General features: G+C 33.2%; 1 protein-coding gene across 2 annotated transcripts; it reads left to right on the top strand.

Annotated features, from left to right (window-relative positions):
• The first annotated feature begins 2187 nt into the window (after positions 1 to 2187).
• On the top strand, positions 2188 to 13752 carry LOC106068093 (zinc finger protein 112-like). 2 transcript variants are annotated; one of them, XM_056038894.1, is made up of 4 exons: positions 2188 to 2322; positions 7760 to 8092; positions 8357 to 8515; positions 10894 to 13752. In XM_056038894.1, the coding sequence occupies exons 2-4, from the start codon at positions 7961 to 7963 to the stop codon at positions 11800 to 11802; spliced, it is 1200 nt and encodes a 399-aa protein (XP_055894869.1). In that variant the 5' UTR covers positions 2188 to 2322; positions 7760 to 7960; the 3' UTR covers positions 11803 to 13752. The 2 variants fall into 2 exon arrangements, with proteins under 2 accessions (XP_055894869.1, XP_055894870.1); XM_056038895.1 differs by having other exon boundaries at positions 2211 to 2322; positions 7928 to 8092.
• Positions 13753 to 14500: the final 748 nt, after the last annotated feature.

Genomic DNA, 14500 nt, shown 5'->3' with positions numbered 1-14500 from the left:
TTGATTTTAAAACCCCGTCTAAAATTTACGATAAACCCCCTCTTTAATATAAAAAAAGCTAATTACGCACTCAAAATGTTATGAGCGTAGCTAAATGGGTTTTGACTCAGTTTTGAGTTTAAACCCCACTTGTAAAAAATACCTCTTTTTAATAATAATAAAAAAGCAAATTATACACTAAAAATGTTATGAGTGTAGTCTATGGGGTTTTGAGTTTAAACGCCCCTACTGTGGAGTTTGAAGCTAAAAAGTACCTCTTCAATATAAATAAAAGAAAATTAATCACTCTAAAATCTATGAGCGTAGTCAAAGGGGTTTTGAGTTTAAACCCCTCGTCATCTTCAGTGTAAGAAAAAAAGCAAATTACGCACTCAAAATGCTATGAGCGTTGCCGAAAGGGGTTTTGAGTTTAAACCCCCATTCAGAGGGGTTTGGTGCTAAAAATACATCTTCAATATAAAACAAAAAGCAAATTACACACTAAAATTATTTGAGCGTAGACAAGCCAATCGGGGGTTTTGAGTTTCTTCTACAGATGGCTTTTTTTTTTTAAAGTTTGAAACCCCTCCAGATGGTTTTGAGTCTAAGATCCCCCTACAGAGCATTTTGAGGTGGAAAACCCCCAACAGAAGATTTTGACGATAAAACTTCTCTTTTCGATATAAAATCTAAATGCAAACTACAGTCACTTAATTCCAAGAGCATATTTAAGAGAGGTTACACATTTTTACCAGTGGCAGGGCTCCATTAATAAACTGCAGTGAATAGTCATCTACCGAAATCGAAAAACACTAAATATAGCTCAACAAAGATGGCTAAGACAGATTTCAGGAGTCAGTTATAGAGATCGGATCTAAATCAAGGAAATCCTATGCCAAACTGGGAGTCGACCCCTTAGTAAGATTGTGAGAGAACGACGCATGAAGTTTGCGGGACATGTTCTCCGACAAAATGAATTACGCATAAGAAGAGTTGCAATGATATCCTAGTACAACTTGACGCCACTCATTCATGGAGGTCCTCATGGTAGGTGGGAAGAGGCTTCAGACATTACCAGTGACAGATTTTTATGGAAACTGCTTGACGTCAAATGCTCCGAACGGCGTGGGAGGGTCTAAGTCAGTAAGAATAGCATATTAGGTTTTTGAAATAAAACTTTTTAATAGCAGGAAAGTGCACTGTAGATACCTCAGAATATGCATTTTGTTGGTTTTCAATATCAGAAATAGTGCTTGGCGGCGGGGTTTCGCCTAGCGCTGGGGAGCTCCTGGCGCTCCCCCAGACCCCTTGCTAGTAATGGCGGGGAGACCACAATTTTATGGAAACAGCTTGATGGCAAATGCGCCGAACGACGAGGGAGGGTCTAAGTCAGTAAGAATAGCACATAAGGTTTTTTAAATAGAACTTTTTAATAGCAGGAAAATGCACTGTAGATACCTCAGAATACATTTTGTTGGTTTTCAATATCAGAAATAGTGCTTGGCGGCGGGGCTTCGCCCCGCGCTGGGGGAGCTCCTAGCGCTACCCCAGACCCCTTTGCTAGTAATGTCGGGGAATCTACAATTTTTTCACTAACTCATGGAAGAACCTATTCTAGGGCACAATAAACGTCTTCCGAAAGAATGAAAGGTCAGAATGTAATAAAGATTATGTACACACACACATAAATACATATATTTTTTTATTTTGCGGAGGGGGGGAGGTCGGGGGGGGGGGGGGAGAAAAAAATTCACCCCCCCAACCCCCCCCCCCGGAAAAAAATCCTGGCTACGCCCATGGGTGTTATAGATGTATTTGCTGCACAGAATGCACGACGTTAAGCGATATGAATTGAGATTTGTCACTTGTGTATTATTTAGCTTATAAACAACGCGTATTATTCATTAAAAGAGTCTTAATGATTTTAAAAAAAAAGTTTACTGATATACTGAACCAATTTGATTTTGATCATTTTTTGCGTACATTATCTCATGTCATATGTCGAAAGTCAAAATGCAAGGGGCCCCCAAAGAGGTCAATCCCCTAGGCCCCCAAATCCCTAGCTACGCCCATGAGGGTAGGGGGTCTGGGGCAGAGCTGTGAGCTCCCACAGCGGGGTCCGCAAAGCACTATGCATAAAATGGAAAAAAATAAATCATAAAACGCTATATTTATATTGTTCAGTGCTACATAGTCTTCGTTGTTTGTTTTTGATTTTTGGGATGGAGAGCTAGATCTATAACTTCCTCTTAAGAAATAACAAAGATTTTGCTGTAGTGTAGAGTGTAGAGTGAACGACAAAATGATCATCACGGCTCAAGATTAGATCTAGAATCTAGAGTGGTAAGCGTAGATTCTAATATTAGAGGTGCCACACTTAAGGTGCAAAATGATTTGCATTAAATTTAAGACTGTCACAACTCAGGACTTAGCAGTGAATAGCAGGGCTAGACTACTACTACTACTTTTACTACTACTAGACTACTACTACTACTAGTCTAGTAGTAGTTACTGTTAGTAGTCTAGTACTACTCAGACTCATCACTCAACTCATCAGTCAGGCTCAGTCACTACTGACTAGTCTAGGCACTCTTGGCTGCCTGGTCGTGCGGTTTGCACGCTGGACTGTCGTTCAGATTTATCGATGGTCCCGGGTTCAAACCCTGCCCGCTCCCATCCCCCGTCGTCCTGCGGGAGGTTTGGACTAGGAAGTAATTATCTTCAACTCTGAAGGAACATCCGAAACATGTAAAACATTTTACAAACAAACATAGGCTCACTAGGCAAGTCACCACTAATACCAATTATTCAATTATTTAGATTAACAAAATTTACTTTATTAACCAATCTGAATCAATGCCAATACCCCACACCAGTCTCTCTGATGAGTCTGACTCTTACTCAAGGCTCAAGGTGTCACTTCACTAGCATAGCTACTTTAACTTTGTGTCATTTGTCATACTTTGTCTTTGTGAATTAATTGAATCAAACTTTCATTAAAAAATTCAACTATGAATGATTGAATCTAGAAGCTAGATCTATTTATCTAAATGAAAATTTTATTTTTAATTTAAATCTATGGTAATTTTCATGTTATAACTTATGAATAGGTTTAACACTATTGCTGCAATTTTACGTTGAATTTTTCTAGCTCCGTAATGGTTACCCTTAGCAAAAAACTGGAAACTTCTATTTGTCATCCATTTGTCAATAAATATATTGTTGTAACCCTGCCTTGCACCAGTGCTTGAGGTGCGCACTAGCGCACTAGTGAACGTAAACAAGAAGACACTAGAATGGAGAGAAGAACAGTGCATCAGGGACTGTGAAGAGTCTGAATGTTTGGGAAACTAAGAGGCCAACTTTTGTGCTGCCTGAAGGCTGTAGTAGGGACCTGGAGCGAAGCGGGGAAGGCTGTCGTTGGTCCACATTCGGGTTAAGTAGCAAAGGACTGGTATACTTAGTAGTAAGACTCTGAGGAAGCTGAAGGATGAATCATCATGTTATGTGTTTAACCTAGTGAATAAACACAACTATTATTTCCTGTTAAACTGTGTTGAGTTGCATGCCTATTCGTTAAGTGCCTAGCCGAGAGTTGCAACAATATCATGATAAATTTTATTATATATATATCAGACCTGCCTACCGTTACGCAAAATGCGTATTCGTTACGCAAAATCTCCCAAAAATGACCGTCAGTATGCAAATACGCATTTAACCCGTCGCGTTACGCATTTCGTATCCTTTTTTTTCCCCCTCTCTTGACTAGCTTACGATCGGTCACGGAGGTCACGCTAAGCCGTCCTGTTGGGTCACGGTTGGGGGGAAGGAGGAACAGAAAAGGTGGGGGAACACAGTGACATTGTGTTCAGATCTATACGTTGATTGGTTCTTATCGGAATTAACAATTAGATTTAGTCTAGAAATGAAGAACGCGAGAGTGAGGGAGTGGCGGGTTGGTACCAGGTTGGTACCGTCATTTAGCTGATACACCAACGTGGCTTTTTTTTTTTTGTAAGTTCATTAGTAGAAATTAATTATGTTGAATCCCTGATTCCCATATTCATTTGTAAAGAAAAAAATATCGAAATGCTATCGATTCAAAACACATTGAGTGACATTGTAGATATCTAGTCTAGATCTAGATCTGGATTCTAGATCTAGAATCTAGATAACTTGTTATACAGGAATAGATCTAGCAGCTTTCTAGCTAATCATTACGTTATGTCATGATTCTGTACATTACTCTACAATCTAGATGTAGATCCAATTTAGTTGTAGTATGATTTAGATTGACTAGATTTAGATCGATACATCTACTACCATATAGTCTAGATCTAGACTAGATTCTTAGTCTTAGTATAGAATAGATCAAGGATGAAGGTAGGCCTACGAAAGTTTGGAGTAGACCTACGTTTGTAGCGGATCCACGGCATCGGTAATACTCTTGAGCCCAGATCTAGAGTAGATTATATTAATTATATAGACATAGATCTAGTCTAGATATCATCTCTGTTGTCGTATTGATCTAGATTTAGATTGTAGATCTAATCATGACATCTAGATCTAATATATATATATATATGACAAAATAGTGGATCGCGTAAGTGTTACGCATTCTGGTGCCAAAATACGCATTTTGACCATCAGCGTTACGCATTTGGACTTTTTTTGGTAGGCAGGTCTGATATATATATGTGTGGTTTTGTTAAGCTACGCATAGATATATATAGTTAGTGTGCTAATATTATAAGATATTACATCATTGTTTGTTGTTTATGTTTTGTGCGAAAGCAAAGGATCGGACGGAAATAAAAGATAGTTATATATGTCTACCTTGATAAAGACAGTCTCGTTATTATCATTATTAATTAGTAACGTCTACAGTAATTTATTATTAATCTGTGACAACAGAACAGTTACAATAAAATATATGATGTGAAGAGAGTCAGGTCAATGGGGTCCAGCGCTAGCATTAACGAACACCATTCCCCGCTCTGTACACTAACGAACACTATCTGTACGCTAATGAACACTTCAATGTTATTGTATATATATTATATTCTTTTTTATTTTAATATCAATTTCTTTTTACACCAACTCAAGACAGACAGATTAGAGTCTTTTTTTCCCTCTTTCAATTGTTCCCTTCTCTGCTAACCCCTCAACTTCATAAAGGGCTATATATTGTGACTTACCTGGTACCCCCCCCCCCCCCCCCCCCCCCCGAAAAAAATAATTTGTGGCCCCTTGTGTCTATCCCGCTTACTCAACTCAGTGATTGTGACCTAATTTGGTGCCTGATCAATCAATAATTGTCCATCCCGCTTTTTTATTCTGGTACAGTGTTGTTGATACCATGCTAAGTACCTACCTAGGCTTGTCAATAAAAAATTAGAGCGCCAATGAGAGTAAAAAAGAGAGAAAGCAGGATTGTGCCAATCATAAAAACAATTTTGTTTTATACACATTATATGTCCAACTCTGCTTCTCATTAGAACTATGTTTAGCGATATTCCTTTTCTTTTTACCCATTCACATCACACTTGGTTTAACATCTAAGACAAAAGCAAAATTAAGTAAGAAAATGTTAGATCTATACAAAATAAATCAAAGGAATGTCCATTTCCTGACCTTGATATGCATTTTCAACATTAAAATAGCGTTCGTTAGTGTCATTGATTGTGACTATTGAATATTATATTTACATATTTACACAAAGACTTGTGTGTTTTTTAGGCCTATTTAGAAACATTTTGGATAGTTCATGTGTAGCTGATACTTACATTTTCTATTTTCTAAAAAAATATCCTTAACCCCAGACCTACCCACCTTTTGTCTTAGAAGGAAAAAAATGGCATCATCCTACCAGTACTTTGAACCGGTGTAAAATCCTTGTTTTTCAGAGTAAACGAAACTAAATGTGACTGAACTATAAAGAATTGGAATATAAATAAAGACAATACAGACTAGTTTTATCATAGCTATCAAAATAAAGGCTCATTTTAACAAAGATTATGGGGTATTTGATAATCTCAGAAAATAAGGCATGTTCAGAAGATGAAAATTACTAAATAATATTTTTAATATTAGAATTAATCAATTTAGATTTTAGTTTGATCTAGTCTAGGTGATTAGCTAGCTGCTACTAGACTCTAGTAACTCTACTAGCTCTGAGTACTCTCACTCTATAAATTGAGTCTTAGTTATATAGATCTAGAAATCTAGATCTAGAGACTAATTAGACTAGAGGCTTAGATCTACTATTCTACTTTATTGACTATTGTCTTTAGTTTAATTTAGGGTTAGTACGTAGACTTCTTAGGACCTAGAATGGCTTTAATTTTAATAAATAAAATTAATTAGATTTTAATTTTAGATCATCATTGAGTAGGCCTAGATCTAAACTCAGATTCAAAGATTGTCATGCCAGATTTCAGTAGAGTAAATATCAGTTTACCAGTCCTTTTTTTTTTCTCAACCAGTCAGTTACTTTTGAATTTGCTTATAAGTTTGAAAAGGAAAAAAACCTTTCAATTTTATACATATATGACACGAATATGAAGTCAATGTCTTATAATAAATCTAGTTTAAAATTGATCCTTTAAATGTTGATTTTTATATTTATTACTAAATGAATATATAGTTCGTGTTTTACCTCTCCTGAAATTGTGCTCCTGAAATACTAATTTTAGAATGGTGGGGGTATCCTGGCTACATCACTTGCACCTGCACTAGGTATTGTCTGAAAGAATGTTGTAACCAGAAGAGGAATTCATAGATACCATCAGTTTTTTCATAGGTCAGACTGTTATAAGAGCTATAAAAATTGAAACGTGGAAATGGCTGCCAGCGGGCTTAATTTGCTCAAACTTCACAATGAACTTTAATATCAGGCATCTTGTACCCTCACCAAAAGTAACACATTGTTACTGGTAACTAAAATGAAAAATGAGATTTATTATAATGGAATAACACTCCATTTTTTCCATTGCCAGACATCACTACCCCTTCCAATTTCCAGCTCTTTTACAACTGCGCAGCTCATTTCTTTCTGGAATAACATCGGACAGATTTATAAGTTAACTCTAAACCCTATTTGTGTTAATTCTTTGTCTTTTTTGTTTGTTTTTAGCTGATGAAGGCCTTGTGGCCCAAATGTCTTACCTGTATATTTGTTTATTTTATTGCTAATATAACAGGTTATAAACACCCACTTATTAATTTAAAAAAATACTATCTCAAAGAATGCTATATAAAGTATTTGTAAATTAAATTAAATTTTCTTTCATTTAAAAAAATTTAATCATTTAATATGCACATTATATTTAAGTTTTAAAAAATGCAAATTTTTAGGGTTTACACAATGTATTAGGTTTATCGACGTTTATTAGGAGAATATGTGCACACTATAAATGAACACTTTTTAACCCTGACAGTGTTGTTAATTGTAAGATTTAAAGTACTTTTTGGTAAGAATGAAAAAAAAAATGTTTAAAAGAACTTAAAGTTTCTGACCCATCAAAATATAGATTTTTTCCTCTTTTGTAGAGTCCCCTTTCTTGTGGAGGCTCCTTGACTGTAGCCCTGGACTTGAATCCTGCCCTGCTTGTATCAACTAAATAACTGATATAACCCAGTACCTTGCATGAGTTGGTTGAGGCCTACTTTGAGCAAGATAAAACCAAATGGCTCTGTTATTTTATTATAGTTTGAATTTTTTTTTTTTTTTACATATTTATTTTTACATGTTTACTGTTTCATTTTTTTTTTTTCACAGGTGCAATTAAATGGTTGTTTCTAAGTCACACAGTTATATTGATGCCATATCAAGACATTTATGTGTTGTCTACTGTCATAAATGTCTAGTGTCATAAAAATATTGAGTATTATTTATGTTAAATGACATTAAAATTTTAATATAAAACTCTTTTTTTTATTAATAAAGACTCTTTAAGAATTATTTCACTTAATATCAATTATGGGTGACATGGAACAAAACTTGAATGAATGCAGAAATGTTATTAAAATTGAGAAGATAGATTGGTCAGATACTTCGGAAAACAGCTTTACTGGCCAAACTTATGAATTAACTTATGCAGAAGAAGCACAGGTAAGTTCAGTTTTTACATAAGGAATAAAACTAAAGTAAACTATTATTATTAAGTATTATTTTAAAATAAAGAAATGTAAAAAATGTGTTCCTCATTTATGATTCTTATGTTTTGTTCTGTTGAGTAATGTGTTCATTTTGGAGCTTAGATATCTCCCTACATTTTTATTTTTTTTAAATTTTCACTTGAAAATGAAATGCTCCTAATATTTGTTATGAATACCATCTGAGATTTTAAGGTGGAAACATTTTTTTTTTCTAAAGGCATCTGAAGAACCAATTCACTCAAGATCAAAGATGGATGACATGGAACAAGATTTAACCAATGATCTCAAAAATATAATAAAAATTGAAAAGATGGAATCTTCCTCATATTCAGAGACACAAGACACTGGTCATACTTTTGAAGAAGAAGAGACACAGGTAAGACAATTGTAATGTAATACTTAGGAATATTTTTGCATTACATTTTTGTTTACATTGGAATAAGAACAATGTGTACCCTATGTTTTTTTTTTTTTTCTACTTGGATAGATCATATAGGTGAACAGCTAATTCTCAGGACCTAGTTCTTTCATTTCTATTTCTTTCATGTGACAAGGGAGAATAGTGTTCTAGTTAGACAATCCTGTAAGGGCAAGCTTGAACTTCTCACCCACACATGTGATGTCAATGAGGTTTTCACTTTTCTAATTTGATGACTTGAGTTGGGACAGTATCAACAGGAGACAAGACTTTTCTTCAAGTTGTTGAAAGATGTGAATTTAGTTGACTTCAAGATGTATCTTTTGCTCTCTTAATAACCCAGCAGATTATTTTGTGAGCTGGCTGACCAATGGAGGTATTTTGTCTTGCTACTTTACTTCGTTCTCCAGCATTGTACCTCAGAATCTTGTTCTCGGTGTTCTCTTGCTCTCTGAGGAAGTGAGAGATTAACTTTTAGACATTGGGCGGGGAGATGGCCCTCAATAGAAAGCTGAAATGCATGGTGTCCACCCTCCACAGAATTGTTTGTTCGTGGTAGATTGTCCTGTAATTGATCTCTAGCATTCAGTAATGCTTTCAGAAATCTTGAAGTCACTCTTCGATTTTGTCTCTGGTGACTGATATAGTTGTCCTACCAATAGTCATACAAATTCCCTATATCAGGCTAAGCATCATTTAGTTCTTTGAAAGCAGTATTTACATGGGCAGGTGGAACAATGAGATTAAACAAACATTTGATAAGTGATTAACTTAACTAATCCTGATACTCCTAAGTTTGCCAATGTTGCGCCCTGGTTTGATTAAAGAGACAAGCATCAGATTAAGATATCTGATTATACTATAGCACACATGTGTAAAACACACATCAAGATATACCAAGTCCTTAAACTGGGTCACTACATTTCAAAAATATATTTGTTAGCATATTTGTTATGCATTTTCAACATTTGTTAAAAAGGAAAATGAGATTATATTTTTAAGTACTCTCTTCCTCTGCAAATATGGTATACTTCTAGATCTAATAATAATGAAGACGATAGAGACCTCAACAAAAAATGCTCCCTAGGACTTTCTCTTACTGAAATCCTGTACTTTTATACCCTTTATATATTAATCTGTGCTACTTTATTTGGAAATTTCGCGCTATTTTGTTGGGTCACCTGCACAACATTATGAATGGAGCTATTAAACTGTATGTCAAGATGGCTAAATTGGCTGCTATAGCAACCAAATTTATGTACAAATGTTTTCAAACACAAATTTGAAGGCTAAATTTATTAAATAGTGAAATGAATAGACTATATTTTGTATGTTCATGAGTAACAGTAAAAAATATCTTTGCAAAGAAAAGCTCTAGAATTAGCCTTTGCAAGTTGTTCTGTACTTCATGTGTGTGACCTTTCGGTAGTGTCTAATGATATTTATGTATATATTGTTATGGCATGATTAGGTATTTGTTATTGGTTTCGTAAATAGGGGAAGTTTGGACTTAGAGACAATGATGTGACTAGTAAAAACAATAATAGAATTTGAGGAAGAATAGCCAAATATCAACCGATGTAAACAGAATACTCTTGACAGCTTTAGAGATAGAGCTTTTTATAAATGTAGAGATTTAGCTTGACTACATTCAAAGCTTCCCTTCGTTATTATTAAACTTCTTGTTCAGCATTTAGTATCAGCGTCTACTACCTTATATTGTTGGCCTTTCGCCTGTGTTATTGGGTCTCGTTATTTGAATGTTACCTCTGTTTGGTGTATCTGCATTAGTCACAGCATAGAAGTGCCTAACTATATATATATATATATATATATATATATTTTTTTTTTTTTTTTTATTTATTTATTTATATATTTTTCTTTGGATAAATCTAAAAAGAACTTATGATTAACAACTTGAAATGTAGTACCTGAATTATAAGTACAAGAAATAGCACTGCTAACTGACTAGCAATGCAACTTGACTGTTTTCTACTTTTTTGTTACTGACTCAACTGCTTAACTCAAAGCTAACTAAAATACTGACTGAATACTCTGACTACTAAAACTTGACTGGCTCACTTGAGTGCTGACTGGCTTACTTGAGTACTGACTGAATAACCTTAGACAAAGTTAGCTGGGTTTACTCCAGCACATGGCTGTTGTTAATACTAATTCACTCAATTGTCAGTTATATTATATTATTAATGAATATATCACAATTAAGAGGTGGCAGTTTATTTACTTTTCTTTTTCTCCAGAAATTAAAATATCTAAATACAACTCTAGTATCAGATAAAATTATTACTATTTTGCTGATTTATTTTATTTTGCAGGAAAAAATGGTGAATCAGAATCAAGAAATGACTTTAAACCAAGATGTGTATGTTACAAACACTCCTCACAAAGATGAGAATGGTGTAAACTTAAAAGATGAGGAACAAAATTTTTCTTTGAGGAATAGATCCCAGAGAAATAAAAAACCTGACCAAGCTCATATAGGTACACAAACATCATCTACTTCCTCAGAAGTAAAAAAAAAGGTGGTGAATCAGCCAAGAAGAAAGTCAGTTCAATGTAAAATTTGTCAGAAAGTGTTTAATCGGTCCTTTAACCTAAAAAGTCATGAGAAAGTACATTCTGGTATAAAGCCATTTAAATGTGAAGTTTGTCAGAAAGAATTCAGACAGTCCTTTCAATTAAAAAATCATGCGCTAACACATTCTGATGAAAAGCCATTTAAATGTAAAATTTGTCAGAAAGGATTTGCTTACTCTTCTAGCTTAAAATGGCATGAGCAAAGGCATGATGGGATAACATATGCATGTAAAATTTGTCAGAAAGAATTCAATGATCCATCTAACTTAATAATGCATAATAAAAAACATTCTGGTGAAATGCCATTTCAATGTAAAGTTTGTCTGAAAGGGTTTTATCGGTCCCATGACTTAGAAAGGCACGAGCGAATACATTCTGGTATAAAGCCATTCAAATGTAAAATTTGTCAAAAAGAATTCACAGAGAACACTAACTTAAAACACCATGAGCTAATACATTCTGGTGAAAAGCCATTTGAATGCAAAATTTGTTTGAAAAAATTCACTCAGCTTGGTAGCTTAAAATCCCATCATCTAACACATACTGGTGAAAGGCCATTTAAATGTCAAATTTGTCAAGGTGAATTCACTCAGCGCTCTCATTTAAAACGACATGAAAAAATACATTCTCGTAAAAAAAAACTCTAAATGTGACATATTAGAAACATTTGTTCTCTGAATTGTATTTAGAATACCCCTACTGACATTATTTGAAAATAAAACTTTTAAATTATTATATTTTTTATGTTTTCTTTATATTAGTAGGATAACTATGATTGTTTACTTTGGTAAAACATAATTTAATGTTATATGGCACTGACCTTACTTACTTATTAACATTTGTTTATAAAATCCTTTTTAGAATGTTTTCTGACACATCATTTTGCCATAAAACCTTTGAAATATCCCATGTATCATTATGACTTCTTTACATTGTTAGGATTAAACTAAAATATGATTGTTCACTTTAGTAAATCATAGCCGGATAAGACCTGCTGCCTCAGTCAAACTTGAATGTTACCTTCACATTATTTTATTTTGCCATGAAAATAAAAGTAGAGCGTGAAAATGGGTTTACCCCATCAGCCGACATATCCAATATAAATTTCTTTAAAAATGGGTTTACCTGATCTGTTTAAAAGCTTTGTTATTTAATAGAGATACAATTAGGCATTTTTTGTCTATTTTTAGGCCCCTACGTTTGTGGGAGGAATATTAAACATACACTATGATCTACGCCATGATGTAAGATTCTTTAATGCTAATTTTTATCAAGATTGGTCTGGCTGTTTGATTTTTATTCAGGAATACACATACATAGGTTTTACTTTCTGCTTTATGTATTAGATGATTTAATGCTATATGGCACCGACATAGCTTATTGCATTTTAAAGCTTAAAGAAACTAATCAATGTATTGGATATCTTATATTATTTTAAGATATCACTGACTGACATATATATATATATATATATATATATATATATATATATATATATATATATATGGGTGAATGTGTAATTCAAATTTGATTGAATAGCTTTAGTTAGAATGTAGGAGGAAGAATGACAGAAAGCATGTAATAGTTAAGTCAGAGGACAGTGTGTAATATCAGGTTTGAGAAAAAATCTGTATTTTAATGTCTCAATATTTATAATTAGAGTTTCTTTTGTGAACCTGCTATTTAACCTTGTAGAAAGAGCAGAACAGCTGTAACAATTCACATTACTTCCTCAAGAAAAACAAACCTATTAGTTCTGTAACAAGTAAATGACCAAAAAAAAACCCAGGTTTTTATTTATTAAAAAGAGAAGTTTAAGATTCACATATTTATATCACATTTTTTAAAAATCCAATTTCAATGTATTCTTGTATTGTTATGATCTTTATTGTAATTATAAATGAGGAAGCATTGTAGATAAAATAAATCATATTTCATTTTTGTGTCAGGTTCTTCATTTTATAAAATGTCATTTGTTCTAGTATTTATTGAAATGTTTTTAAGAAAGTGTTTATGAAATTATATTTACTGATGAACACATTTTCTTTTCAATAGAAGTTTATTAAAAATATTCAAAATTTTCATATATATGACATTATTATTAGGACAATCTGTAGTGTATAATTCTATTTCATTTTTATAAAAAAAGGTTTCATTATATAAATGCCTTTATTTTAAGTTTACACAGCCAATACCACTGCATTTTAGAAATCATGGCTAAGAAGTTACTTATCATATTGGAAGAAATAGTTTTATTTATTTAAGTTGTCTTTATGCATTTTATAAATTTTATTAATACATTTTTTTTCAGCATTTCTGGAGCAATGACCTGTATTTATTTCAATATTGACTTTAACTTTTAATAGTATTTTCATTAATGTATTGTAAATTATAAAACATGTTTTTCCATTCCTCTAATTTTATAAAATAAAATGTGTCCAATCAAAATGTACATACCGTTTTATGAAAATAATTGTATCACTTGTACTCTGTAAATTTATTAAGGAATGGTCTTAATAAATTATCATATTTTTTTGTAAAAATTAGCTTTATTCTTTTTAGTGATATACATTTTGATAAAAGCTAATATCAACTGACTACGTCTGCCTGTCTGATTTTTTGTTGTTGGTCTAATTTTATTACAAATTTAAGTACATGAATTATCTAAACTAATTGATAAAATTACATTTCGTAAAAGCTTTGCTTTTTAAAAAAAAGTCTTAAAAAAGTAAAGATGATAGATCTAGAATATTATTATTAAAAAGGACAATAAAATAATTTTACTATTTGGTAGAGTATCAAATGGCATTAGAAGCAGTCAAATGAAAAAGCTTTACGTGGATGAGATGTTCAGAATTCCTCCTTCTATATTCTCACAGATCTACGTTATTATGGCAGCAAGAGGTGGTTTTGTACTGTCTGTCCTATATGCACTACTGCATTATTCCCCTTCCCAAAGAACATTTTTAAAAGAATGTTTGACTATTTCATGTACGCTAACTGTGACATATGGATTGCTGTCTAGTCTTTTGCAATGCTAGTGATCTAACAATAATTAAAAAAACTAATTAGTTACAAAAAAAAAAAAAACGGACAAAACTATCTCTTGTTCTGTGCATGATAAATACTTACACGAAACAAAGAGATGTCTCATTCTTTTCAAAGAAATAATACAATGAACGTAAATAATGGGACCGAAACATTACGCGCCAAAACGACCTTCGCACCAAAAATGGCTGCGCCAAAACATCCTACTTCGAACTGTGTTGTATGGAACGCCACCATTTGTAAGCCTTCATGCACTAAGACCCCGTGCTTAGACAAATCCCATGTTTCACAGTCCAG

This window comes from Biomphalaria glabrata, chromosome 8 (genome assembly GCF_947242115.1).
Source record: "Biomphalaria glabrata chromosome 8, xgBioGlab47.1, whole genome shotgun sequence".
NCBI lineage: Eukaryota > Metazoa > Mollusca > Gastropoda > Planorbidae > Biomphalaria > Biomphalaria glabrata.
This window is presented reverse-complemented; position numbering and strand designations above follow the sequence as displayed.